The 25,473-nt window shown below is 56.4% G+C and overlaps 1 protein-coding gene across 13 annotated transcripts; it reads right to left on the bottom strand.

The window, feature by feature from the left end:
• Window positions 1-442: 442 nt before the first annotated feature.
• On the bottom strand, window positions 443-24,687 carry PCDH1 (protocadherin 1). 13 transcript variants are annotated; one of them, XM_036312123.1, is made up of 6 exons: window positions 22,950-23,367; window positions 15,559-16,424; window positions 10,514-12,709; window positions 5,030-5,249; window positions 4,002-4,040; window positions 2,763-2,884 (listed from the first exon to the last, which is right to left on the bottom strand). In XM_036312123.1, the coding sequence occupies exons 1-5, from the start codon at window positions 23,350-23,352 to the stop codon at window positions 4,015-4,017; spliced, it is 3,711 nt and encodes a 1,236-aa protein (XP_036168016.1). In that variant the 5' UTR covers window positions 23,353-23,367; the 3' UTR covers window positions 2,763-2,884; window positions 4,002-4,014. The 13 variants fall into 13 exon arrangements, 11 of the variants coding, with proteins under 11 accessions (XP_036168015.1, XP_036168013.1, XP_036168017.1 ...); XM_036312122.1 differs by lacking the exons at window positions 4,002-4,040; window positions 22,950-23,367 and adding an exon at window positions 24,464-24,687 and having other exon boundaries at window positions 443-2,884; XM_036312120.1 differs by lacking the exon at window positions 4,002-4,040 and having other exon boundaries at window positions 443-2,884.
• Window positions 24,688-25,473: the final 786 nt, after the last annotated feature.

Raw genomic sequence — 25,473 nt, 5'->3', positions numbered from 1 at the left:
CAAATGTCGCCTATTTGTACATAAAACTGTACGCGACACAAGGCATTGGGGAAGGGCTTCACAGACGTAGGGCCAACAGGAGCGGTCCCCAGTGCGGTCACCCATCCCCTGCCCACCTTTGGTTTCACCTCTCAAGTGCCCAGGTGGTGACAGACTCGGCGCACCCCGGCCCCAACCAGGGGGCTGGGGGCTCTGCCTTGGCCTGTGGAAGGGCTCCTCCTCTGTGCTTCTCAGCCCTCCCAGCCATCTGGGCCACCCCTTCCTTCTGGCTTCTCCATTGTGCAAAATGCTTCTCTGCCCTTCCACCCAGTGCTCAGGGGTCTCCAAGACCAGAGCAGAATGCCCAGGCCACCAGGAGCTTCTGGGGGAGTCCACTGACCCCAGGAATGCCTCCTGTCTGGACCACCCTCTCCACCAAGCAAATGGGCCTCATACAATCTTCTTGCAAGGATCCTGACCTCCAAGACCCAGGAAGCCACTGCCCCACCAGCCGGGCACCTCATGTTAACCAACTCCACCACTATTGCACCTGCCCCGTTTGTGCAGGGGGGAAGGGGCTGTCTCTTTAACAAGCCCCAGCCCACTTCCTGGGCCTCCCCCAGGGAAAGGAGCCTTTGGCTAACCCCTAGACCTGGTTGCTGCACCCCAGCTCACTCTACCCCCTGCCCTCCGTAGAAGAGCTGTGCATGCTGGGGCCACCAGCCTAACAATGCTCTCCTTCCCAGCACTGTTACTCGAAGCCGAGTTAGGGGCAAGGAGCAGAGTTTAAGATAATTCTTCAGCCCCCTGGCTTTTTCGGGGTGGAGGTGGGGTCTCTGGGGTTACAGGAGTCAAGACCCCAGCAACACAGCTCCCAAAGGCACCAGACAACCCAGCAGCCTGTACCCACCTCTCCCATCCTTGGGCCACCCCCCGAGCTTAGACTAAGTCTAGCAAGGGCCATACCCTGAGTCTCCAGACTCCCAGCCTGGGTCCCTGGGGCGCTGGAGAGGTATGGGCCAAGGCAATGGGGGTTTCTGGAAGGAAGAGGGACTGAGGCTTTGAGATGGCCACAGTGGGAGATGGGGGCTCTACAGGATGCCCCTCACACCCTGGCCCCCTGAGGTGAAGAAAGGAATCCCACCTCATCATGGCTGACTGGGTTTCTCTGCCCCCCAATCTCCCTACCCACTCCCCCATGGGACCCCTGACCCTGGCAAAGGGAAGCCCAACTGGAAGAAGGGGGCCAGGAGCCCAGGGTGCCCTGAGGCAGCCCTTCCCACCCCGAGATCAAGGCAATGGTGGTTTTACAGGCTGACGGGTCAGTCATGGCAGGGGCTGGGGGATGGGGGGCAGGGAGGAAGCAGGGTATAGGTCCCCCCTATTGGGGGCAGCAATCAGCCACCCCCTGAGCAAACCTTCCTGCTCCCAACTCACCCAACCAGGCCAGAGGCACAGTCATCCCACCCCTGTCTAGCTGCCCCCACAGTCTCAGGGCCCCTCTGCGATGCTTATCGGGATGTGGGAGGGCCAGCCTGAGCGGGGATCTCCCCCCAGGGCACAGCGCAACAGTTCCAAAAAAATAGAGATTTGTATTTTTTTAAAAAAAAATTAAATAAAAGCCCAGCTCTGCTGATAGGCAAATGTAACCCCCATCCCCACCCCCACCCCCTGTTGTTTCCCTGGCCTGCACCCCCATCCCGCCGCGGCCCCAGGTATTTACAACATGGAACAATAGAGGCCTGGGGTGGGGGACACAGGGCAGGCTCCCCCAGAGGGGTCCCCCAAGACAACACAACATCAACGAGAAAAGTTGCAAATCAGGCAGAAATGGGGACATCATTCCAAGGTCCTTATATACAGACACTGCATGGCCAGCAGGGAAGGGGCCCCAGGTGGGACGGGCATGGGCATGTGGTGGGCAGGTCAGCCCAGGAGGAGTATGGGAAGACAAGGCCTCCGCCCACTCCCACCCCCATCCCCACCCCACCTTTGGTAACAAAAGCCCTTCAGGGAGCCCCTGGTGGTCAGGAGATTCCTCTGGGAGTTCCCAGGGAGAAGGGCTCCCCAGTTCAGCCCTGCTTCAGTGCTGGAATGGGGGCATCCTATCTCCGCCCTGGTCGGCCATGCGGGAAACAATGAATTAAAAGTGTGTTGCCCACCCTTGATTCCACCATCTACCCAAAGTAAGGGGGTGCTCCCTGGAAGTCGAGGGATGGGAGCCTAGTCACTGTAGAAGAGCTCTCTTGGGCGTCAGCTGGGGAAGCCCCATGAAGGGGAAGAAGGGGCTCCCTGGGGGCTGGGGGCTGAAGTGAGGGAAGAGGACCTGGACCCTGCATAGGGGAAGGGCAGCATGGTCATGAGGCCAGTACTGCACGCCCCCCGCCCCCCACTTGGGGCCCTGGCCAGGAAGTCCACACTGGAGGGGTCAGGAGTGGGGCCCTGGAATGGGCCCATCCGGGAGCTGGCCGGCGGCTGGACAAGGGGTTGGCCGCAGGCCAGAAGGGGGCTCACAGGTAGATCTCGCGCTTGGCCGTCTGGGCAGATGCCGGTGCGGCTGCCGGTTGGAAGTCCGAGGTCTGGGTCAGGGGGATTTCCTCCAAGGTGGCCGAGTCCTTGCAGGAATCATGGCTACTGTGGGAGAAGGCACTGTAGGAGGGCAGGAGGCGCACGGGGGCCGTTTTGGTGTTCCGGTCTTCCGGGGGGCTGGGGCTGCCGGCGCCCGCAGGCTCCTGCCCTCCTCGGTCCTGGTAAGGCACGAAGGTGGAGAGTTTGAGGGCGCTGCTCTTGGTCCGGCGGCTGGGAGACGACTGGCCGGGCATCCAGCATGTGTCAGAGTGACCAAACTCGCTGCACTCCCGGGTACATGTGCCCGTCATTGCGACATCAGGCAAAGGGCGCAGGTCTACAGGAGAGAGCCAGGACAGTCGTCAGGAAGGGCCTTGCGAAGCTCTGCATCGGGCCTCCCACTGGCACCTCAGAACAGGGTGCACCCCCCCCCCCCGGCCCACTGAGCTCATAGGCACACATCCCCTCAAATAGACACACGCCCCCCACCATCCACCACATGCTCACTCTCTCTCTCACACACAAAATCCACCCTTAAATAGACACATTCCTTCCATCCTCACCCACCCTCCAGCTCTGCTCGCGCACACCCACCAAATCTGCCCTCAGACTGGTGTGCGAACACGAAGCTCATCCACGCACTCCGTCATCCACAAATCTACCCTCCGACAGAGGTGAAGAAACCCCATCCTCATTTAAAGACCTTCTCTCTCTCTCTCTCTCTCTCTCTCTCTCTCTCTCTCTCTCTCTCTCTCTCTCTCTCTCTCTCACACACACACACATACACACATGTCCTCAGATAAGCGTGGGCACACAAGTCTACACTGGGCTTCTCTATCCTCAGACAAAGGGGGACACATACCTTCCTTCTGAACTCGCTCAAGCCTCCCCAGGCTCCAAGCTACCCTGGAACCCCACTCCACCCCAGAGCAGCAAGGCCCTCCTGTACAGCCATGAAGGAGACGAGCTTCTCTGTGGGGAGTTCACAGAGAAGCACACACTCACACACCCGCAAGCACACTCATGCAGCTCCTCCCCACCTCACTCCAGCCCCCTACACCAACCACCACCCCTGGCCTTGCCCCGGCTTCCTGCCCAGAACACCCACGGGAACAGGAGTTGGCTGCCTGACATCAGCAGTAGCCAGTGTGGTTGCTGGGCAGCAGGGTCTCCATGGGAACGGCTAAAGCCATGAGCACTTCCTGTTATAGTTGCCCCTGTCCTGCCCTCACTCAGGGACAGTACCAGGCGATGACCACCCCCTCAGGTTTGGCCTCCAGCCAGTGCAAGGTGAGGAGGGGACAGCTCTGTTGTTAACCCTCAAAGTGCCAAGGCTCTTCAGCTCAGGGCAGAGTTGGGGGACCCACGGTAGCACGGAGCAGAGCAGGGGCACTGGGTGGGTGGGGCTGGGTGCTGGACCGAGTCCCCCAGACCCCAGAGTAGCTCCCACATACCTGGCACTCTGCCTCAGGGCCTGCTCCGACCAGCCGGCTCTGCGCGGGCACAAAAAGGACGAGATGGGCATGAGACAGAGCATGGAGGGGCAGGGTGGGGGCGAGGGCACTGAGATCTAGGGCTTGGGAGGTTAGAGAAGGGCCCAGTGCCTAAGGGGTGGAAGTGGACCTTTGCATCTTTGGGGGGATTTGGGAGAGTTTGGACTGAGGGAGGGGCCGAGACCCAAGGACGTCTCCAAGCTGGAAAGTCTTTCCATCCCAAGGGGAGGCTTATCAGTGTGCCCCTCCACAGGCTGCTATGGACACCTACACACACACACACACACACACACACACACACACACACACTGCACCACATTCTCGCAGCTCACCCACCACATATTCCCACACTGACCTCTGCTCCAGCCAGGACCTTCCTTCTGCCATCACCGTCCAATCCCCTCCCAGATAAGCCTGCCCCTTCCCAGACCTTCCCACCCCCTTTCCTCAGCCAAACACTGCTTCTTCCCCCAAGGGGATAATAATACCCTTCTCTGAGATCCTCAAAGCCTCCGGGGTACCCTCCCTTTCCTCAAGGCCCTCTGACCTTGTTAGGGGACCCTCTTTATCTCAAGATTCCCGCAAGTAGAGTTAGGTTCCATTACCACTACTTGAGGCCTTTGGCCACCATTCTCAGGGGCCCTGTCCCCAGGGAGGCAGGAGAATGTGGTGCCCAATGCAAGGTCTTCGGAGCCAGAGAAGCCTGGGTTTGAATCCCCCCCAGCTCTGTTGCTTCCTATGTATAGTTGTGGGTAAGTGACTCACCCTCTCTGAGCCTCAGTTTCCTCCCCTGTAAAGTGGGCACCATAAAGTTTCAGGTCAGACAGTAGTCGTGAAGACTAAATAAACATAGACCGGAGAGCACTCAGCACAGTGCACACTGCTGAACATCCAATGAGCTCAATAAATGGAGGATGTTCCCAAGGTCTCGTTGCCATTTCTGGCTTCTGCTCATTCCTGGGGTGCCCCACCATGCTGACGCCCCTCACCGTTCTCAGGGTGCTCCATCTCTCCTATGCTGCCATCGGGGGTGGTGCGCTCATAGTGATCCTCAGGCAGAGCCAGGGGACCGAGTCGGGGCCCTGAGGATGACTTGCTGGATGGCGTCTCGGACTCCTCCAGCCCACTGTCGTAGTAACTGTGCTGGGACGGGTCCTGTAGCTCCTGGGCCTGGCTGGTGGCGGAGAAGGTGACGCGGCGGTGAGGTAACTGCAGGGAGAGAACTTGTCACTGTGGGCCGGCCAGGCTGCCCAATGGGGCCCACCACCACACCAGGCCCCAGCCTGAGCCAGGCTCACCCCCAGATCTTCCAGCCCCCTCAGCAGCAACCAAGAAGAGGCCGAGCCCCCCAGCACAGCACAGCCCCCAAAAGGCACACACCCTAATAGAGGACTTCCCCTTAATTCTAAGATAGCTCCCGGTACAGCCAAGACCACACACTGAAAGTTCCCAACACAGCATAGGCCCCAATGTTAATATAGCCCCCAGGCCACCACGATAAGCCTAATCCAGTACAACCACCTGTTACAGCGTAGCCTCCAGATACTGGCGCAGCCTCCCTTTAATTCCAGAACAGCCAACATCAGAATAGCACGATACCAGCCAACTCCCGTAGTTCAAGCAGAGCCTTTAAACACTAGCAAGCCTCCAATTTCCAGAAAAGCTCCCTAAAAGCAGTATAGACTCCTAATCCCAAAACAGCTCACCAATACCACAACAGTTCCCTAATTTCCAAACAGCACCCCCAAACTCCAGCTCCTCACCTGTCTCCTTGCTCTGTAACTTCCCATTGCCTCCATCCACAGGAGTTGCCAACCTCTTTCTGATCCTGCTCCTTGGCCTGGTTTGTCATGCCGCAGGCAGCCTCAGGACTCCCTGCTGAGTCTGCTCCCACTCAGCCCCCCTGTCCCCACTCCAGAGAGGCCTGGGAGTGGAAAAGGTGGGAGGGGAGAAGGGAGCCAGATAACAAACCAGACACCTTGGGGGATGGGAACAGGAACAATGGAAACTCCCTCATGCTCGAGATCAGGAAACATATTAACTGTAGAGGGCAGGGCCTGGGAAGACCTGGCATCCATCAGGAGGTTAGGAAGGCTGACCTCAAATGGACTCCTTCTAGGAAACAGGAAGGAGCTTCTGGGAAGGGCTGTGGACTTGGTGGAGCCAGGGCTTAGAAGCTGGGACTGGGGACTGGGGTGGGGGGAGTGGAACAGTAACAGGCTGCTTCCAGCCGGCTCCTATCAGCCTGCCACGGGTTAACGATCACCCCAGGAACCTGGCAACCTCAGCTTAGCACATGGCACAACCAGCCAGTCACCCAAACACCCACCTAGGACTGCCACCGGTGTTCCTGCCAACCATAAATGAAGAGTCATGGAGGGCACAGAGCCAGGGCCCCTGGAGGGCAGGATGGGAGCCGCCCAAGCCCAGGGCCCTGCTGATGAGTCTCCAGGCTCCTTCCAATCCTCTAAGACTTTTTCAGAGCTTTGTCTTGCCTCTAAAACCCTCAATAGGAGGTTTTCAAGACCCATCCTCCTGATACCCTACATAATCTCCATCCCATTCAAGGCAGCTGGGATGGGGGAGTCTGCTAGGACAGGGAGCTTTGGAGCTGATGGGAAGGCAGCTGGAAGGCAGCCCAGAACTGCCTTCCCATCTTGGCTCCCACCCCATCTTCAGGAAGAGGCTACTCTTCTTGGGATCCATGCTGTGATCTAAAACATTGAAGGATCTGGGTGACGACAGACATGGTCCCCCAAATTGACCTGAACATTTGGGACTGAGAGGTTGTAAAGGAGCAGCGTCCACCTGGTGGAGTGAACGGCTCCAGGAGGGGCCTGGGGAGCACAGGGCAGTCTGCTTTTTGGGTGCTTCCCTCTCCTCCCTCTCTGCAGAACCTGCACCTGGGAATCTAAGGCTTCCATCCTGCCTGCTAGGCACATCACTTGGTATCTTTCCCCTATGATTCTTTTCTATAAAATAGAGGCTTGGGTCATACTCAACACCAAATGTTTCCTTTAATTCTCTACTATTAAATCTTAAAAAGCCTAGATCCAAAAGCTCTCTCAAACCCTAGCCCTGAAGTTCTAGACTAGCCGTGGGCCCGTTTGAAATGAATAAAACTAAAAAAAAAAAAAGACCGTACCCTTTTATGTAATGATGTTTACTTTGAATTTATATTAGTTCACACAAACACTCCATCCATGCTTTTGTTCCGGCCCTCCGGTCCAGTTTAAGAACCCATTGTGGCCCTCGAGTCAAAAAGTTTGCCCACCCCTGGTCTAGACACTTGCTGAATATTTCCAATTGGCTGTCTCTACTGGCCCTTCAGATGTCTGCAACCAAATTCTTTTTCTTTCATCAGCTTCTGCAAAGGCAATGACCTCATCACTACCCAGTCGCCCAGACTCAGAAGGATGATGTCTACCTACCTGGGAATCCTGGTACCTCTCCCCTCACTCCCCATTCCCCCCCCCCCCCCCATAGTCAATTATCCCTTGAGTCCTACGGGTCTTTTCTCCTTAAGTTCAGCCAAATCCATCCATCCATCATCCCCATTGCCACCATCTTAGCTCAGACCAGTTTCAATCCTGTACCTTCCCCACTATTCCCTTTAAGTCTACCATACACTCCAGTGGACTTTGTAAAACTCAGTTCATCTAAACTGAGCTCTCAGGGGCTCCCATTTCCCTTAAGGAACTTTCAGCAAGGCATCCGTGTCCTCTACAACTTAGTTTTTCTAGTCTCATCTCTCAGTTCTCTCCTACACCCTCCACTCCAGCCAGAATACTCCCCTTTCTCCCCTCTCCCTGTCCCCAACCTGGTCATACTCACTCCTGACTCAGGAGTTGGCTCACAGGGCAAACCCTCCTGCCCAACTCCTACTGATCATGGAGTTTCACATTCCCTTACCATGAGTCCACTCCCATGTCCTATGCAGGTCTTCCCATACTATGCTCCTCAAGGAAAGGGAGAGGGCACTATGGTCAAATAAAATTGGAAAACCCAGAATTATATAGTTTAACAGTTTCCCCCTTTCTTGCAGGCTTTGCAGAGCCTTTAATAGGATAATGTGATAGTGCAGCTCTTACTACCAAAACTAACTTGATCATAGAAGCTCCCCCCTCCCCCCGCTTTTTTTTTTTATCGCATAATGGTTAACAGCAGACTCTGGAAATCAGATCTCATGATGCTTTGTGCTTGAATTCTGACTTCATCGCTAACTAGTTTTCACTTCTGTAAAGTGAGCATTATAATGACTTATGTCACAAAGAGTTATGAGCATTGAATGAGCTAATTCACATCGAGTGCTTAGCATGGTACGTTGCACCTAGTAAAAACTATAAAAAAATAAAAATAAAAAAAAAGCAGCAGGTAGTAGCAGTAGTCCTGGGACAAGCTGGGGAAAGTTTTCCTATGGCACTTCTCACTCGACACTTAAGATTCTCATTTACCTCATCTTCTCACTATTAAGTCTTGCACAAAGGTGACCATTTAGCCTCGGGGTCTAGTACCATGCTGAGCACACAGCCTTTGTGTTTGGGTGATGACAATGGTGTTGCAGTTTGGTTGAGTCTAATGTTGGGAGAAGGTATGCATTGTGGCTCCACCCACGATCTGAACTGAAGCCAAGTAAGGAATAACCGTTCTGACTCTGGGAAAAGAAAAGGGGTGGAGGAGCTAAAGGAAGGGAAGAAAGAACTAGTGGCAGCAAGGTGGGAACAAAAGAGAAAGAATGATTGGTCAGGAGTTGCCTGAGGTCACCTTGGAGATGCTAATTTGTCCAGGAGAAATGAGATGAGACTAGATTTCACTTCCCCACACCCCACTCCTCCAAAGCCCCCAGGAGTTTTTACTTTGGGGCTACCCCCCAGGGCATGGGCGAGTTTGTGGACAGAATCAAAGTAGAGAGCTGGCGCCTGGGACCTCTTGGGAGTGTCTCAAGCCTCTTCAGTCACCATGGAGACAGGCTGCCTCTGGCCTCAGAGACTCACTCAGGACCTGAGGTCCCTCACCCAGACTTTAGCCTCCCTCCCTCTAAGGCACAGCTAGGGAAGACCCAAGAGAGCAAGAAGTGAGAGATGGAGAGAGAGAGAGTGAGAGCCAGCCACGCAGGTGGCCAGAGCAAGGAGCTGAAGGAAGGGAGCGGGCAGGACCAGGATGCCTCTGCCCCAGTCAGCAGGGAGCACCCTAAAAGTGGGGATACAGAGCAGGTCAATTCAAGGACTTGAGAGTTTCCTCCCCCTTCTCTGGGCCCTCCCTTGGGGCAGCCTAGGATGGTGATCATGGTGGGGACACAGGGCAGCGCCAGCTAATTGCTGGGTGTTGAGTGGTATTGGGATGAAGAGTCTGGGAAAGGGACTTGGGAAGATCTGGACCTGAAGGGGAGGTGGCTGGTATAATCAAGAAGTCATCTGCCTTCACCTGAGATGGTCAGGCTGCACCCCACCCCACGAGGTGCTCTGGTCTGAGTCTTTCGGGCTCAGTATGGGCAGATTGGCAAAGTCAAGTCTCAGCCAGTGGAGAAAGGGCAGGAGTTGGGTGCAGCCCCACCTGCCCTTTCTTGGTGAAGATTGTCATTCCTAGGGAGAAGGCCTCACAAATGTGGGATAAGGGGACATGTTGAAGGATACTTGGAACGGGCACTTTCCCTGGCACAAGGACATGGACAGGGGGGTGGATAGGAAGACGGTAAATTAAAAAGGTTGGAGCGGAGGGGCAAGTCTAGGACGTGGGAAGGGGCAGAAAGAAGGGATGGGAAAATGGGGTCAGGACCTAAGGGCAAAGGGCTGTTTCCAGTCTCTCTCACTCCTTCTCTCAGTTCCAGGAAAATAAGAAACGAAAACTCCAAAAATAGAGAACTTTATTGTCAAAGATAAGCGTTTGGGACTGGGACTGGGAAACTGGGGCCCAACCCAAGGAGCCTAGGGTGGGGAAGAGGGTGACACACAGTACATACAGAAGGCACAATTGGGGAGGCCCCTCCCTGACAGAGTCCCCGCCCAGTTACCCAGCAGCACCCAGGTCTCCCATTTCCCTCTGGAGAAGCACCATGGCTGGTCTCAGATGGAGACCCAGGTTTGGAATAGACTTCACTTCCCTCCCTGCTTCTGCCTCCAAATCCTTCTGCTACCTGCCCATCAGCCCCCACCTGCCAGAACCAGCACCTGGTCCAGTGTCCGGGGATTTGACAAGTCACAGGCCTCTCCCAGTGGGCAGGGAACAGGAGATCACACCGTCCCTCAGTTTTCACTCTGTCTAACCTTCCATGTCTGGGTGAGGCAACCAGGACCCCAGCATCCCCAAATCTTTGGTCCTACCTCCCGCCGCTCACTTGGACCAGCCCCCACATGGGCTGCTGAGCACCCGGGCCCAACACACCTGTTCTGTCACTCCCACACTTCAGTCCAGATGGCCCCCTGGTAGGGGTGGGGTGGGGGCTGGGGCATGCTGAGCTGCAAGGGCTGGCCTACCTGCTTGCTGGGGTATTTGGGGGGATTGGTGCGGTAGCTGTAGTCGGAGTACTGCTCAGAGCCCGTGGACGTGGTGTCCCCAGTGCCCACAAATGTGTTTGCAGGCGGCAGGTCCTGCACCACCTGGTGCTTCTTGGAGGCTGAGGGTGACTGTGGCTGCAGCTGGATGGAAGGCAGTGGGGAGTTAGAGCGGTAGTGGCGGCCCAAGTCAGGGCTGCCTGGTGGGTAGTTGAGGGGCAGGTGGATGCGGGGACTGTCCCCAGGGGCATCGCTCATCAGGTTGAACTTGAGGGACTTCTGCAGCCCAGCCTCGTCCTCATCCTCCACTGGCTTCACAGGCTTCGGGGACTTGCTCTTCTTGCCCTTGCTTTTGTTTCCCTTGGAGGCTTTGCTGCTGGGCTTGGGGGCGTACAGGTCCTTGGTCTCCTTCTTACCGGCCTGGTAGCCACTCTTGGCCTCCCGCTGCCGGCAGTAGCGCACAAGCACTGCCAGGGCGATGAGCAAGGCCACGGCCACCACACCAGCCACCACACCAAAGAGGATGTTGCCACGCTGCTTGGAGCGCTCATATTCTGGATCCCCGGCAATGTCGATGTCCAGTGGCGTATCCAGGCTGTGGCCCAGCAGGTTCTCCAGCAGCGTGCGGTTGGTCAGGGTCTCATTGACATAAAGGTGGACCAAGGCTGTGCCATAGCGTGGGGGCTTGCCACGGTCACTGACCTTCACCACTAGACGGTGCAGCCCATGGTGGCGCCGCTCAATCTCCTTCTCCAGGGTGATGGCACCTGAATGTGACCCAATCTGGAAGAGTCCGTAGGGGTTGCCACCAGCAATGCTATAGGTCAGCTCAGCATTGACACCAGAGTCAATGTCCTCTGCTGTCACCTGGCTGACCGTCTCACCAAGACGTGTCTGGGGGGTCAGCAGCCGGTGGGAGGTGTTGGAAGGGGCGGTGATAAAGGGTGCATTGTCATTCTCATCCAGCACATTGATAGTGACGCCAACATAAGCTGAGCGAGGTGGGACGCCGCCGTCCACCGCCTTCAGCTGGAAGGTGTAGGTGCTTTGCTGCTCCCGATCAAAGCTCAGGCTGGAGAGGATGGTGCCTGTGCCATTCTGGATGACAAAGTCACCATTGTCCTGCTCCACTGTGAGCTGTATTCGGGCATTCTCCCCCTTGTCCCCATCAATGACAGTCACCATGCCCACTGGACTCAGTGCTGGCATGTTCTCCATCACGGAGAAGTTGTAGCCACTTAGCATAAACTTGGGGTCATTGTCATTGTAGTCCAGCACATTGATGAGGACAGTGGCTGTGCCCTGGAGGCTGGGGCTACCCCGGTCAGCTGCCACCACCTTCAATTCATAGTTTTCCCGCTGTTCCCGATCAAGGGATGTCTTTACCCGGATCTCTCCAGTCTCGGGTGAAATGGTGAAGAGGCCCTTGGCAGCTGGCTCAGGCTCCAGAGAGTAAACCAGCTCAGCATTAGAGCCCGAGTCGGCATCACTGGCCGTGACCTCCGCCACCACTTCGCCCGGCTTGTTGTTCTCCAGGAAGCTGACCTCCGTGACGCTCTGGGTGAAGACAGGTGCATTGTCATTGATGTCCACCACTTGCACCTTGAGAGAGTTGGTGCTAGAGAGTGGGGGGTTGCCGGAGTCCACGGCAACAATCTCGATGGTGTAGTCTTTGACCTTCTCGTAGTCCAGTGGGCTGGTGGTCTGCAGGAAGTACTTCTTCTTGCTGTCACTTCCCGTCTCACTGGCCTGGCGTAGCTGGAAGGGCACGTCCCCTGCTACCACACAGGTGACAGCTGCATTCTCTCCCTCATCGCGGTCAGATACCTGCACCAGGGCCACTGCTGTCTCCTCTGACACGTCCTCTGAGATGTTAGCCATCCCATCTTGATGGGTCACCAGGCCTATGCCCCGGATCTCAATGGTGGGGGCGTTGTCGTTCATGTCCTTCACGGTCACCACCACCTGGGCACGGGCACTCTTGGGGTTGGTGCCTCGGTCCTTGGCAAGCACGGAGAAACGCAGGGTGCTTAGGTCCTCACGGTCCACGGGGCCCTGCACAGTGATAAGTCCAGTGTTCCTGTCCAGTCGCAGAAGACGCCTCACGACTTCAGGTGCCTGGTGGAACATGTAGTCTATCTCTGCGTTGGCACCTTGGTCTGAGTCATTGGCCTTCACCTACAGAGCAGGGGAGGAAAACAAGGACAACAGTTATGGGTTCGTCCAGAATAGCAAATTAAGAGATGCCCGTGCTGCCTTTCAAACGAGCACAGCAGACTTGACTGATTTAACGTGGCACCCTTTCCAAAGGAGCACGTGTCCTGCCCTTTTCCTAATCCTGCCCCTCTCGCACATCTCCCTGGCCTAGTTCCCTAAGGAGCACAGATGCTGCCTGCAACTCCTCAACAGTGCTACAAGCAACTACTCGAGATGGGAGCGGGCAGAGCTAAATCTACTGATCATTCCTGCACTAATCTGCCTGAATACGGGAATGAGGATCCTGTTGTCCAACTAGTACAACCCTTCCACCCAATTAAACTGGCCTTCAACCCCTTCTGAAGAGCTGGATAGGTGCGAGCAGTAGAGATGGTGTGTGTGCATGACATACGTATAATACGCATGCATGTATATACACGTGTGATTATGGGTGACTGTGGGAAAAGGTATATGTGTCCGTGCCTATGTGTGTTTGCACATGAGTAGAGACCCACAAGTCCTGGAGGACACAGGTGAGGGGATTTCTTTTGAAAGCAGCCAGGTAGGTATATGGGTCACAGGGAGCTGGCCAGGCCACTGTTTTGTCAAACCAGGGAAACCTGTTTCAGCAGCTTCTTCCCCTCCCACTGGGCCGGTGCTGGCTAGGCACCAACTTGAGGAATCCAGCAAAGCCTGCAGTGAGGAGGGAGGGGTTGGTGCAGGCCACAGAGCCTTCTGGCAGCAGGCTGGGCTCCCAGCATCAAACAATGAACCGTCTGTCCCTTTGCATCGGCACGCCCTCCCATGCCAGCACCGACACACACTCTATACAAACACGGGGGCAACAGGAACCTGGTTGAAATGGCCATGAGGTAGATACTACAGAATGTGATGACAGGTTGGGCGAGGGATGACGGGGGAGAAAGGGACAGACATAACTTGGCAGAGCTCTGGGGAGCAGAGCAGAAGGGTCCTAGGTTTAAATCCGAGCTCCACCACTTCCCAACTATGTAACTTCAGGGCAATTATTTAATCTCTCCAAGCCTCAGTCTACAAATATATAAAATGGGGATAACAATAGGCCCTATTTCATGGGATTGTGGTAAGGATTAAACAGAATAATATGTGTAAGTGCCTAACACTGCCTGGCACATTGACTCCTCTTTTAGTCCATCCATCCATCCATCCATCCTCCTATCTGTCCATCTCTGAAGATCAGTGCTAACACAGGGCTGGGCACCGCACCTAATGGGCCCTCAAGACACTGCTAGTCTCTTCTCCTTCCTGCCATAACTTTTTCAATAGTGGAGGCACCTGGACATGGGTTCCCAGCTATCCTAGTCTCTGCTCACTCCTCTGAAAGACAAACAGTTCCTCCTCATCCTTCAACCCACACCCACACCCCCCATCTATCTGTCCCCAACATTTTCATTATGATTCCCATTGTCTCCCTCTCTAGATAGGTCACCCAGCTTATCTGTCTCTCCTGACATTTTACCTCCCTTTGTCTGTCTAGGACTTAACTTCTGCCTATTTCCCTTCCATCCTTGCTCAGTTCTCTCTGCCTCTTTCCAACTGCCAGTTCTCTCCCATCCTCTCTACCTCTAGTCTTGTGTCTGCCCCAGTCTCGTGCTTCACCCACTGGGAGGGGTGTTAGCTACTACACACACATAGGCTCTGAAGCCAGACTGCTGGGCATGGCCAAGGTGGGACCTGAAAATATAGGCTGGATGATATCAGGCAATTTTCCTAATCTCTACGGACTCAGTTTCCCATCTGTGAAATGGGGATAATGCTTACCTTGTACTGTGGGGATTACATGATAGAATACATATAATGTGGTTAGAGCAGTCCTGGCACCTAGGCTATTATTATTCACCATCCCCGACTGTCTGTCTCCCTTTTCTTTCTCAGTCTCTCTTCTATAGGTTCCAGTCCACCAGCCTCTAAAAAAAGGGTTGAAACTCCTCCCCATGCCCACTTCAGCTTGAGGTCCTAGGACGAAGGCTTTCTTAGGATGGGTAACGGTGTCCAGGGCAGGCCAAGCCCTCCTCAGCTCCCTCACATCAAAGACAGACAGCTGCAGCCCAGGGGGAAGGAGAAAGGAGCTGGGGCTGGCAGGAGGCCAGGCTGAGATGACAGTGGGAGATACGCCCACCTGTCTGCAGGGACGCTTTCTTGCTCCCTCCCAGGCCCTGGCCCTACCAAGCTGCCCAGCCCCTGGGGCAGTTCCCATGGAGTGGGGTGCTGAGAACTTCAGCAGAGACAACCAAACCCCCCACTGTGCCAAGCACCCCACACCCATGGGACCCCATGCCTAGTGGAGGAAGCCGCATACAGACTTCTGAGTAGTTTTCTGAGGACCTGCCTGGCTACAATGATCTCATCTGTCTTTGTCAAGGAGGGAGGCAAAGTAAGGCTCCGTCCTCCCACTTCAGGAAAATCTCACATTTAAAGGGCCCCTGGTTGGGAAGATGGTCTCTTCTCTAGAGAGATTCTATTTGGACAAAAGGTGACTCCCTTGTTCCAGCTTGGCTCCCGTGTCTGGGGGACGGTCAGTTGACTTGGGAGAGGGTTTTACTTGGAGATTTTTCCAACTGGAGTCTGCCTTGGGGGTGGGGGGATTACCGGTCACATGCTATGTCACTGTCACTGAAGCAGCTTGAAAGAGGAAAGTACTATCAGCTGATAGGGTGGGGTGGGGCTTGTAGGAAGGTCTTGCACAGTAGCCTGTGGTTTCCCCTTTCAGTGAAGGGAATTCTCACCAGTTTAGGGTGGGCTCCTATTTCTAAAGGAGGGTCACCCTGACAGGAGGTGGAGGGGGCTCTCACCTGGATGACCGAGTGGCCTATCGGGCTGTTCTCAGATAGCTCGGCCTCGTAGGAGGGCCGCTCGAATTTGGGGGCGTTGTCATTGGTGTCCGTCACAGTGACGCGCAGCAGGGCACTGCTGGCACGCGGGGGGTTGCCACCATCCTGCACCTTGATGGTGAGGTCATAGGAGTCCTGGCGCTCCCGGTCCAGGTTGCCCATCACGATGAGCTGTGGCTGTTTCCCATCCTGGTCCTCTGCCACCTGCAGCCCAAATAGATCGTGGGCCTCGGGCCCGGCCTGCAGCTCATAGGATGCCACACCGTTGGGGCCAGCATCACGGTCTGAAGCCACTGGGATGGAGAAGAGTGAGCCGATGTTGGTGTTCTCAGGGATGGTCAGCGTGATGACTGGTGAGGCGAAGTTGGGTGTGTTGTCATTGATGTCCTGTACCTCTATCTGGCCCTCAAGCAGCCGGGGACTGCCATTCTGCACGAGGTCTGTGATGGACACCTCGAACTCCAGGATGCAGGGCTCACCAGGGAACTGGTTTTGGCATTCGCGGAGCCCCTCACGGTCGATAGAGGTCTCGGTGGTGAAGATGTCACCTGTCTTGCCATCCACCCGCAGGTACGGGGCGCCTACCTCTAGTTTGTACAGGTGGCCCACGTCTGGTAAACCGTAGTCAGCTGCGAGGCTCCCAATGAGGGTGTTGGGTGGCTGTTCTTCCAGCACCTTGTACACCACCTGCGTGGTGTGGCCTGGGGATGGAGCCAGCAGGAGTAGCAGCAGTGCCAGCAGCAAGGGGGGCATCGACAATCCTTGCCCCCCACGGCCTGGGCTGGGCCTTGGGGGCCCCATCCGGGCAGGCTCTGGAATCAGGAAGGCTGAAAGGGGAAGAGGCAAAACAGGCAGTCAGCTAACAGGAAGAATCTGGCCCTGAGGGCTGCCCAGAGCCAGCCCCCCGACTCTCCCTCTCCCACCTACACTCTGCTCTCCTAGAAGGAGAGCTCAGCCCAGCGCAGAACCCTGATTCCGGGCCCCAGAACCCTGAGTCTCACCCGCAGCTGGGTGTAGCAGTGGTGTCTGCCCAGCTGGAGGAGCCGGTAAGGGACCTGGAACAGGTCTAGAGCAGCTCCCGCCCATGGAACGCCCTGACCCACCTGACTCTCCCTCCTTCCCGCCCTGCTCAGTGCTTTGCCCAACACCTCCTTCTCACCAGCATCTGCCTTAGTCACCCTTGGTAATTACCCTGATACCAAGATAGAGAGAGACAGCTAGTGGAAGGGTGAGGCCTCAAGCATCCCCCCCCGCAACATACACATACATTACAAACGAGACACAGGCACCCCTTACACCCCAGACCCTGGATCACTACTGCCCACACTGAGGGCCACTCGTTGGCTGGAGGGGATAATGTCTCATTTCCCTTCTGAGATGCCAAGTCAAAGTATGTGTATGAGATATGACATCTCAAATCCTTGTCTGACAAAAAATAACCCATAGTGCCTAATGTCCCCCAACCCCCTGAAGGGCCAGCTTGAACTGGGCACCAATCAAGGCCTGAGAACAAGGTTGAGGACTAAGTGCTAGCCCTCCCCAAACACACATGCCCCAGACCATGCACACATGTGTACACATAGGATTCCTAGGGCTCCTCCCGCTCCCTCTCTGCCTTCCACCAGGGGTGCGGGGGAAGACACCATAGGTGTGTGGTAGACAGTAAAGGTCAGGACTGGGGTCAGGACTGTGATCAGGACTAGCCCAGGAATTGGAACAGGAAGCTGCCCTGCCCTGCCCTTAGCAATGGGGAGCCCAGCAGGTCTCACTGGGACAGAGGTGCCAGTAACACCACCAGCCTTTCCCGACCCTACCTCCTCCCCTCCTTAGTCTCTTGATATGAACATGTGGCTCTATTTGATCCTTATCCCGGCAAACATCTGGCCTCTATTTCACACCTGGCCCCTCCCTACCTTAACGGGTCCAGTCCCATCTCTCCCTGCCCACCCCCAAATCCTTCCAATGAGTCCTGATTCCCTAGCCAAGCGCAGGTGGCACGCCCAACACCACAATGACCCGTTTCTTCGGCCTGTCCCCCCGCAGCTTTGAGGCTGGGCATTTGTAGACCCCAGCCAGACCTGCCAGCCACTATCCCAGTCTTGACTCCCTCCTCCTCTCCAGCTAAACCAAGGCCAGCCCCTCAACTCAAATCCAAAGTCTTTGGCCCAGCATTTTCAGCAAAGGGCTCAGGTTCAATCTCTTTTCCCCACTGATACCCAGAATACCTGCCCCATACCTGGAAATTCTACTCCAGGCTCTATGACAGACCACACTCACCCCACCGAAAGCCTGCTTTGGTGCCCTAGGAATCCTTCCCAGATCTCCCCACCCCACAGTGACCTCTCCTGCCTCCAACGCACAGCCGCTTATTGTCTGCCCCAATCCCTCAGCCATGACTCACTACTACCTGGTGCAGCAGTGATTCATTGCTAAGGGATTGGGGCATATTGTGCACCTATCCCTGTGTCCTCTGCCTCTCCAGGCAAAAACCAAAGATCCTGAAGGAAGGGACAGAGCTCCCTACCTTCATCCCCCTTCCCCACCCAAGCTCCCTCACAAATCTGGGCACTACAGGTGCTCATTTATGCACTTACAATGTGCCAAGCTTTGTCCTGGGTACTGGGACACAGCAGCGAGCAGGACAGATACAATCTGCTCCTGTGGCGCTGGCAATGGTTCTAACTCAATGACAGTTTCGTGTGGCTGTACCCATTTGGCACATGTAAGGCAGCAGCAAGGTGGAGAAGAGCATCGACTATGACATCGAACAGGGTGGGGCAAACCCCAGCTGTCACTTCCTGGCTGCATGAACTGGAGCCAATAATATAGAGCCTCAGTTTCCTGATCTGTAAAATGGGGATTCTACTACTTATTTCCTAGGGAGTTTGAAATGATGTGGGCTAAATGCTGAGCACAGTGAGCACTCAACAAATGCCCCTAAAAGCACAATTGTTGTGATGTAGTTGTTTAGGGATATAATCTGTGAGTTGTTTGTCTTTCCGACAAGACTGAGCAGAGAGCAGGAGAGCCCCAGCTTTGTTTACTACTAAATCCTCAGAGCCCACCCTGACTGGGCATACAGCAGGCACTCAGCAAGGCTCCAGAACGACTGATTGTTTAGCTCCCGGGCTTACCCGCTCCTGGCACTTTTGGTGGTCCTGGCTTGTTTTCGTGCCTGTTCCCCTACTGAGAACCTGCAAGGGTCAAACTTAATCTTTCTCTGTTTCAGTCCATAGTAGACTCTCAGCAAATGCTCACTGAACACACAGATTCCTCACTCAAGTCAAACACTTCACTTCCTCCCCATGGCCCGCCCAAGGCACAGCCCCTCCCTGGTCACTTCTCAGAATGTCCTTAAAGTATGCGAGACCATTATCAGATGAGTGTGTGTTTGTTCCCAACCGCAATCTTAATCTCTTTAAAAGAAGGAGGAATTTCCCTGCCCTCCCGGGACCTCTCTCTATTCTGAAAGAGACACACACACACAAAAAAATCAAAAATCAAATAGACTGTTACACAATGTGAAAAACTAAAATAAAATGGAGGAATTTGTCAGATGTTCCATTTGGATCCACTCTCCAGGCCTTTACCTTCATAGACTAAACACAGGGCTTATCTGACCATCATGTCCCAACCCAAACACACCTGTCTCCAAAGAAACTCATTCCCTTCTGGGCACCTTATTCTGCCCCCCCCCCACCCCCCCCACCCCCACAGCACACACACAACTCCATAACTCGGGATCACTGTGCGCCCAGTTCCATGCGTAAGTCTTGGCAGAGTGGGGGTCACCAGGGAATTACCCTAAACCTGACAAAGAGGGGAAATAAGGCAGTGACTGCTTGCCTCCACTCACTCTCTTCAGATCAAGGATTCTTAAGCTTTTTGGGTCACATCCCCCTCTATGAATTTTTATGAAACTATGGTTTAGATTTTTCCAAGAAAAATGAATGCCACAAGTTTTAGCTACAAATTCAGAGGCCCATGGTCTGGCAGAGTTAGGGTGACTGACTAGTAGCTGGGGCTTCCTTCCCCATCTCCGGGTCACAACCTGAGGCTCTAAACCTTCAGGCCTCCCAGCAGCATAAACACAACAGCTTGTGACCTGCCCCATATTCTCTCTCTCTCTCTCCCCGCCCTACCTCCAACAAGCAGAGGAGCCAGGAAAGGACTGTGGCATCTATCTAACTTTTGAGTTGGAGAAAGAACCACAAAGGACTATCAAGGCAAGGAAGTGGGGGGAGGGGTGTTCCTAAGAGGTAGGAAGAATGGGGGGGCGGGGGAAGGAATGGGATTGGGGGAGGGTACCCAGAGTAGGGGCAAGAGTTGGAGAGGATTTAGGCACTGGAAGCATCTGGAGAGTTCCTTTAAAATGAGGGTCTTTCTGGTCCCACCCTTAGGAATTCTGATCCAGGGAAAGGGCCTGGAGAAATCTCCAGGTAGCAGGAAGTAATGGCCCTGAACTTTTAAGAGACAAATTTGAGATACACTAAATCCTAGGAGTTGGAAGTGCGAACTCTATCATCATCGCTTTTACCATCATCTTCGCTATTATCACCAGGGCCCAAGTTAACACTCCCTGATATTTTTCTACATTTACATACATTATTTCATCCAATCCTCCCACCCCTCTGAAGTGAGTACTGTTTATTACTACATGGCTCCCCACAACAGATGATAAAATTGAGGCTCAAAAAAAATAATTCCTTGTCTTAGGTCACAGAAGTAGTAAGTGGAAGTCAGGGTTTGAGAAAGAAGAATGCCTCTTCACATCCCAAAGTCTGGGGGAAAGGCTGGAGGGGGGAGGGAAAGTCAACAGAAATCACCCCTGAGGCTAGAATATGATGTTTGCTATGTACCCCCACCCCCACCCCAACATACACACACACACACACACACACACACACACACACACACACACACCCTGGGCTGCCAAACCTGCCAGGCAAGGAGGGAAACAGAAAGAGCGGGCCTAGGGTTCAAGGTCTGAAGGACTCCAGGCCTCCCAGGCTGTTTCAGGGACCCTAGGGCTGCAGGGCAATTCAGAGCAGCCATGAACAGCAGTGAGGGGAGCAGGGTGAGGGCTGCCCCTACCTTCCTCACCCCTGCTCCCAACATCCCTGAACTTTGTCCCAGTGGTTAGTTATTAGAAGTCATTGGTCCCAGACGGCAGACTTTGAAGCCCTTATCTCTGCCCCTCCCAAGCCCTGGTTGACTTCCTGGCAAGGCTTGTCCCCACCTCTGCCCAGTGACATGGGCACCCAGGACCCTGAAAAACCAGAGCCTCGGCAGGGACACTGACTCATCCTTCTCAGGCCTAAGGAGCACAGTGAGGTGGTGTGAGGGGGAAGAATCCAGGGAAGGTCAAGGAAAAACAACATCTGTGTCAACATCTGGGGAGGGAGGAGAGCAGTGGTGAGGGTTCACCTGGAACCTTCATTTCCAGCCCACCTGGGGGACCCAGTCCACTTCCTGCTGAATGCTTTGGCAGAAAAGGAAACACACAGAGACAGCTATCAACTTCCCAGTGTCCAGGTCAGCCCTGGACCCCCAGGCCCGACCCCTGCTCTGTTTGTTACACAACAGGCACAACATGTGAACACACAAACCCAGGGACAAAGTGAATGTCTGGAGAGGAGGATAAGTAAGCAGGGCTGTGCGGGGTGGAGCTGTTCAGAGGCCTCCCACAGTGAACACAACCCTCCATTAACCTTTGCAGAGCTTCCAGCCACCTGCATTCTTCAGATTATCGGGGCTCAAACCATTGCTCCACCACTTCCTAGCTGTGTGACCTTGGCCTAGTGACGTCACCTTTCTGAACCTATTTCCACACTGAACTGGAAATAATAAATCCTGCCTCTTGAAGTTATTTGGGAGCTCTATTACATTAAAAAGGATATATAAACATATATATCACTCGTTATCACTGACTAGAGCATTTTATTCACAGCATCAGGCACACAGTAGGTACTCATTGGTTGACTCGATCCCTTGCCAGTTGGGAAGACCTAGGAAGGCAAGGATGGTATGTATGCTATTACTGCATGGCATCCCCACCAGCCACCATGGGCCCTGGCAGAGAGGTGCCCCAGGCATTGCTGAAAGAATCTGTCTGCAGCACAAACTCTCCTTGCTCTTGGTAGGGGCAGCCCTCGCCCTGTATCAGAAGGGCCTCCTCCATCTCCTCTCCCCCCAGCCTTGATTCCCACTCAGCCACACCCCCACCCTTGCGGCCCCCTCCTGGCCCTTCCATCCCACTCTTCCCAGCAGTTAGCTCACTCTCTCTGTAGCCCAGCTTCCCTGAAGAACAGCCACGGCAGCAGCTCCTCTGCCAGGAGGACACCAGACCCGCAGGACACCCCTTTCCAGCTGATCCCTTTTGGAATTGGGGACTGGGGGGAGGGGGGGGCGGGGCTGGCGGGTGGTGGTAGTGGAGGGGAGAGCAGGGAAACCAGGCCTGCTCCCCTACCTCACTGTCCCCAGCCATCTCTGGAGGTCTTTCTCATTCCTCTCCCCTCAATCCCAACCCATGGCCTGGTCTAGTTGTAATTACAAATGTCAATCCGTGCAGACCCCCCACGTCAAGAAAGTGACACCCTGCCCCTCCCCTGACATACACCCAGACCTCAGCGGTTACAAACACCTTCTGGGTGCCCTCTTTCCTGGCAGTACGCGAGGGTTGGCCCAGAGTGAGTAATGGAAGGCTCCCTGCGCCTTCCGTCACGACGTCCTGGACTCTGCCGGTCAGGGCAGCCCCCTGCCTACGCCGCCGTGGTCAGCGGGCGCTCCCCGCACACACCCCGCGCGCGGGGCGTCTCCTCCCAGAGAACGCAGGAGAGCTGGGAGTGGGGGAGAGGGGCGATGGCGACAGTTCCTCCACCAGCCTCGGGCTCGGGCGGCTCCACCCCCACCCCGGCGGCGCCGGGCCTTGGGAGCTCCAGGCAAGGTGGAGGCACCGCGCGGTGAGAACACGCATTGGCCACCGGCACCCTGGCGCCCCCAGCCCCACGGGCCGCTGCGGGGAATCTCTCCTCCGCATCTCCGGCCTCTGCCTAGGGTCTCCCGCAAGCCCGCGTCGGCCGGAGCCACGCGGCGGGCGCCGGGAGGGATCCGGCGCCGGAATCACTAAGCGGCGAGCCAGGCCCGGCGGGGACGTCCCCATAAAACCGACCCTCTCGCGGCGGGCGGCAAAGGGGTCTTCGCTCGGCGCTCAATCCTCAAAGACCTCATCGCCGCCCCAAATATTTCCTGGTAGAAGGAATAGTCGCCGACCACTCCTGGGGGAACTGAGGCCACAAGTCTGGGCTCCCGAGGATAACTAGGGGGAAGGGGTGAGAGCGCATCTCACCTACCAATTCTGCTCCTGCGCGCGCCGCGATCTCCCTTCTGGCCCCAGGGCCTTGCCGGCGCACAAGACTCAGGCCTGGAGCTGGGGACCCGCGGAGGGGCGCCCAGGTGTGAGAGGAAACAGGTGTGCTGGGACCCAGGTGGCTCGGAGGACGCAGCTACACAGTCCGAAGAGGGTCTCAATGACCGCCCCAGGCTGGCTCCCTCTGCAAAGGGACCAAGGGCCCTGGAGCCCTGGGGAGCGGGATGGCGTGACCGGCCAGGTCCAGCTGGTTCCGGGAATACCCGGTCGGCCCAGCCCCGGAGTGGGAGTAGGGGAGGCGCCGGCGGGGAAGCCGGCCCGGCGGCCTCCAGTGTTCCCGCGGTGCAGATATTTACAATAACAATGCGATTAAGGTGAAAAGGCATTAGGGGCTCCCCGGGTGGCCCTGGCTTCCGCCGACGGAATCTGGTCTCCGAGGGAGAGGGACAGAGTGTGTGTTTGTGTGTCTAGCTGCAAGGTGTACTGTGACACTGTTGGTGTAAGATGTGTGAGACGCCCACCGTTAGGGGATTTTGTGTTTGTGATCGCGAGGCGCTGCTGCAGGTGCTTTACCGGGTTAGGGTGTGTGCGCTCAAGGTGTGTGCTGAGACACTGGCTGTATGTTTCCGTGGGTGCAGTCAAGGGGTGCAAGCCGACCTGTGATGTGTGCCTATGTTCTGGCCAGGGAGTAGGGAACATCATTTGTGTGAGGGTATGGTCCTTAAAGGAATACATGTGCGTGAGGCTAGGCTTTAAGTGTTCATAGGGGCACTGTGGCCGAGGCACTCTTACACGAGGGCACGGGGTTGCGCTTGTGTCCGAATGTCACAGCGGCTGCTTTCCGTGGTTCTGTGTGACCACGGGTTGTGTGTCCCCGCCGCTGAACGTGCAGGCGCTGGAGCGGCTTTTGAGCCAGTGCCTGTGCCCCAGTGGGCGCTGGTGTTCGGGAGGTATGTCTGTGCACATATGAACGGATGTATGTGTGCGTGTACATATGTCCGTGGTCTGGTCCTCGGGGTGCCCTCGGGGAGCTGGAAGCGCCCGCGCGAGCAACCCTCGCTACCCAACAAGTGTGTGGATGAGGGTCCTTGCTGTTTCGTCCTCAGGGAGCCCCCCAACACACAAACACACACTGAGGGCTGCGCGCCTCCCCCAAACCATCTCCATCCCGCGCGCTCCTAGAGTCTCCTTATCCCCGCGGCTCCAAGCGAGCGTGGGTGCGGGACGCCGAAGCTGGGGTCCGTTTCAGCACCCCCTCTCCTCGCTCCGCTTCTCGCCGCGGACCTTGGAGGCCAGGGTGCTCCGGCCGCAATCCCCACTCCAAGCTCCCAGCCTCTCCCACCTCTGCCCCGGCGCGTGGAGCATCGACAGGGCCCCCCTGGCCTCGCTCGAATGAGCGCCCCTCCCGCAGCTCCCGTCGGCCATGGCCGCTCCCCCGGCCGGGAGCCACCGCCGCCTCCACCGCCTCCACCGCCTCCACCGCCACCGGATCCTTACCCGCCTCCGGGCAGCGCCGGCCGCGGGCCTTGCAGTCCATGAGCCACCACCGGCCCCGGCCCGGGCTGCGGCTCGCACGGCTCGGGCTGGCGCTGCGGTTCAGGTTCCGGCTCCGGCGGGCTACAGGCGCAGCAGCCCCAGCGGCTCCGCGTCCGCGCCGCGCTCCCGCTCCCCGAGTGTGTGAGGCGGCGGTGGAGGCGGCGGCGGCGGCGGCGGCAGCGGAGCCAGCAGCGAGCAGAGCGCACAGCCCGGCCCGCCCCCTCCCTCCTCCTCCCTCCTGGCTCGCCCGCCCGCCTCCCGCCCGCTTCCCCGCCCCCCCCTTCCCCGGCTGGGAGGTGGAGCTCCAGACGCTCCGGTCCCACTGGGAGGGGGCCCCGAGCACCGCTCCCCCAAAGCCAGGAACCCCCTTTGCTGTCTTCCACTACCCGGGGCCCGGATACACAGGGCGACCCCTGGCTCTTCACTTTACACTTATCCCACCCGAGCCCCCATCTGGGACCCTCCCGAATTCCCTTCCTAACCTCACCAAACACCTGTCCCTACCCTGTCCCCCGGGAAGTCGAGGCCGAGGAAGTGTCTCCCCCAGTGCCTTCTTCCATGGACATCTGCTTCTCCAGATCCATCCTCTTCCCGCCAGGACCCCCGATCACCCCGTGTGGCCCTCCCTTCCCACTGCGCTCGGGGGAAGTCCACCCCTCCCCCTCTGGCCGGAGCCGCAGAGCGGTCAGCCACGGTGGCCGCAGCTCACCGTAGAGGTGGGGCTGTGGAGGGGACCTTTAGGAGTGGAGGGTTATGGGACTGGGGCCTCCTCTAGGATGAGAATGAGGGAATATACAAGTGTGAGAATGAGGTGACGTGTCTGAGTCGGGCTATTTGAGGGTCCCCCAATCACCTGCCCTCAGGGCGACAGGGAGTTTGTGGCCCCACACATTTACCAGTGAGATACACACATTCGCCCAGAGTCACGCGGGTCCCTGCCCCGCAAGGCCGCGCAGTGTCACATGCCCTCG

The sequence above is a fragment of the Myotis myotis genome, unplaced genomic scaffold, assembly GCF_014108235.1.
Source record: "Myotis myotis isolate mMyoMyo1 unplaced genomic scaffold, mMyoMyo1.p scaffold_m19_p_6, whole genome shotgun sequence".
Lineage (NCBI taxonomy): Eukaryota > Metazoa > Chordata > Mammalia > Chiroptera > Vespertilionidae > Myotis > Myotis myotis.
Note: the sequence above shows the minus strand (reverse complement) of the source record. Positions and strands in the feature narration are given on the sequence as shown.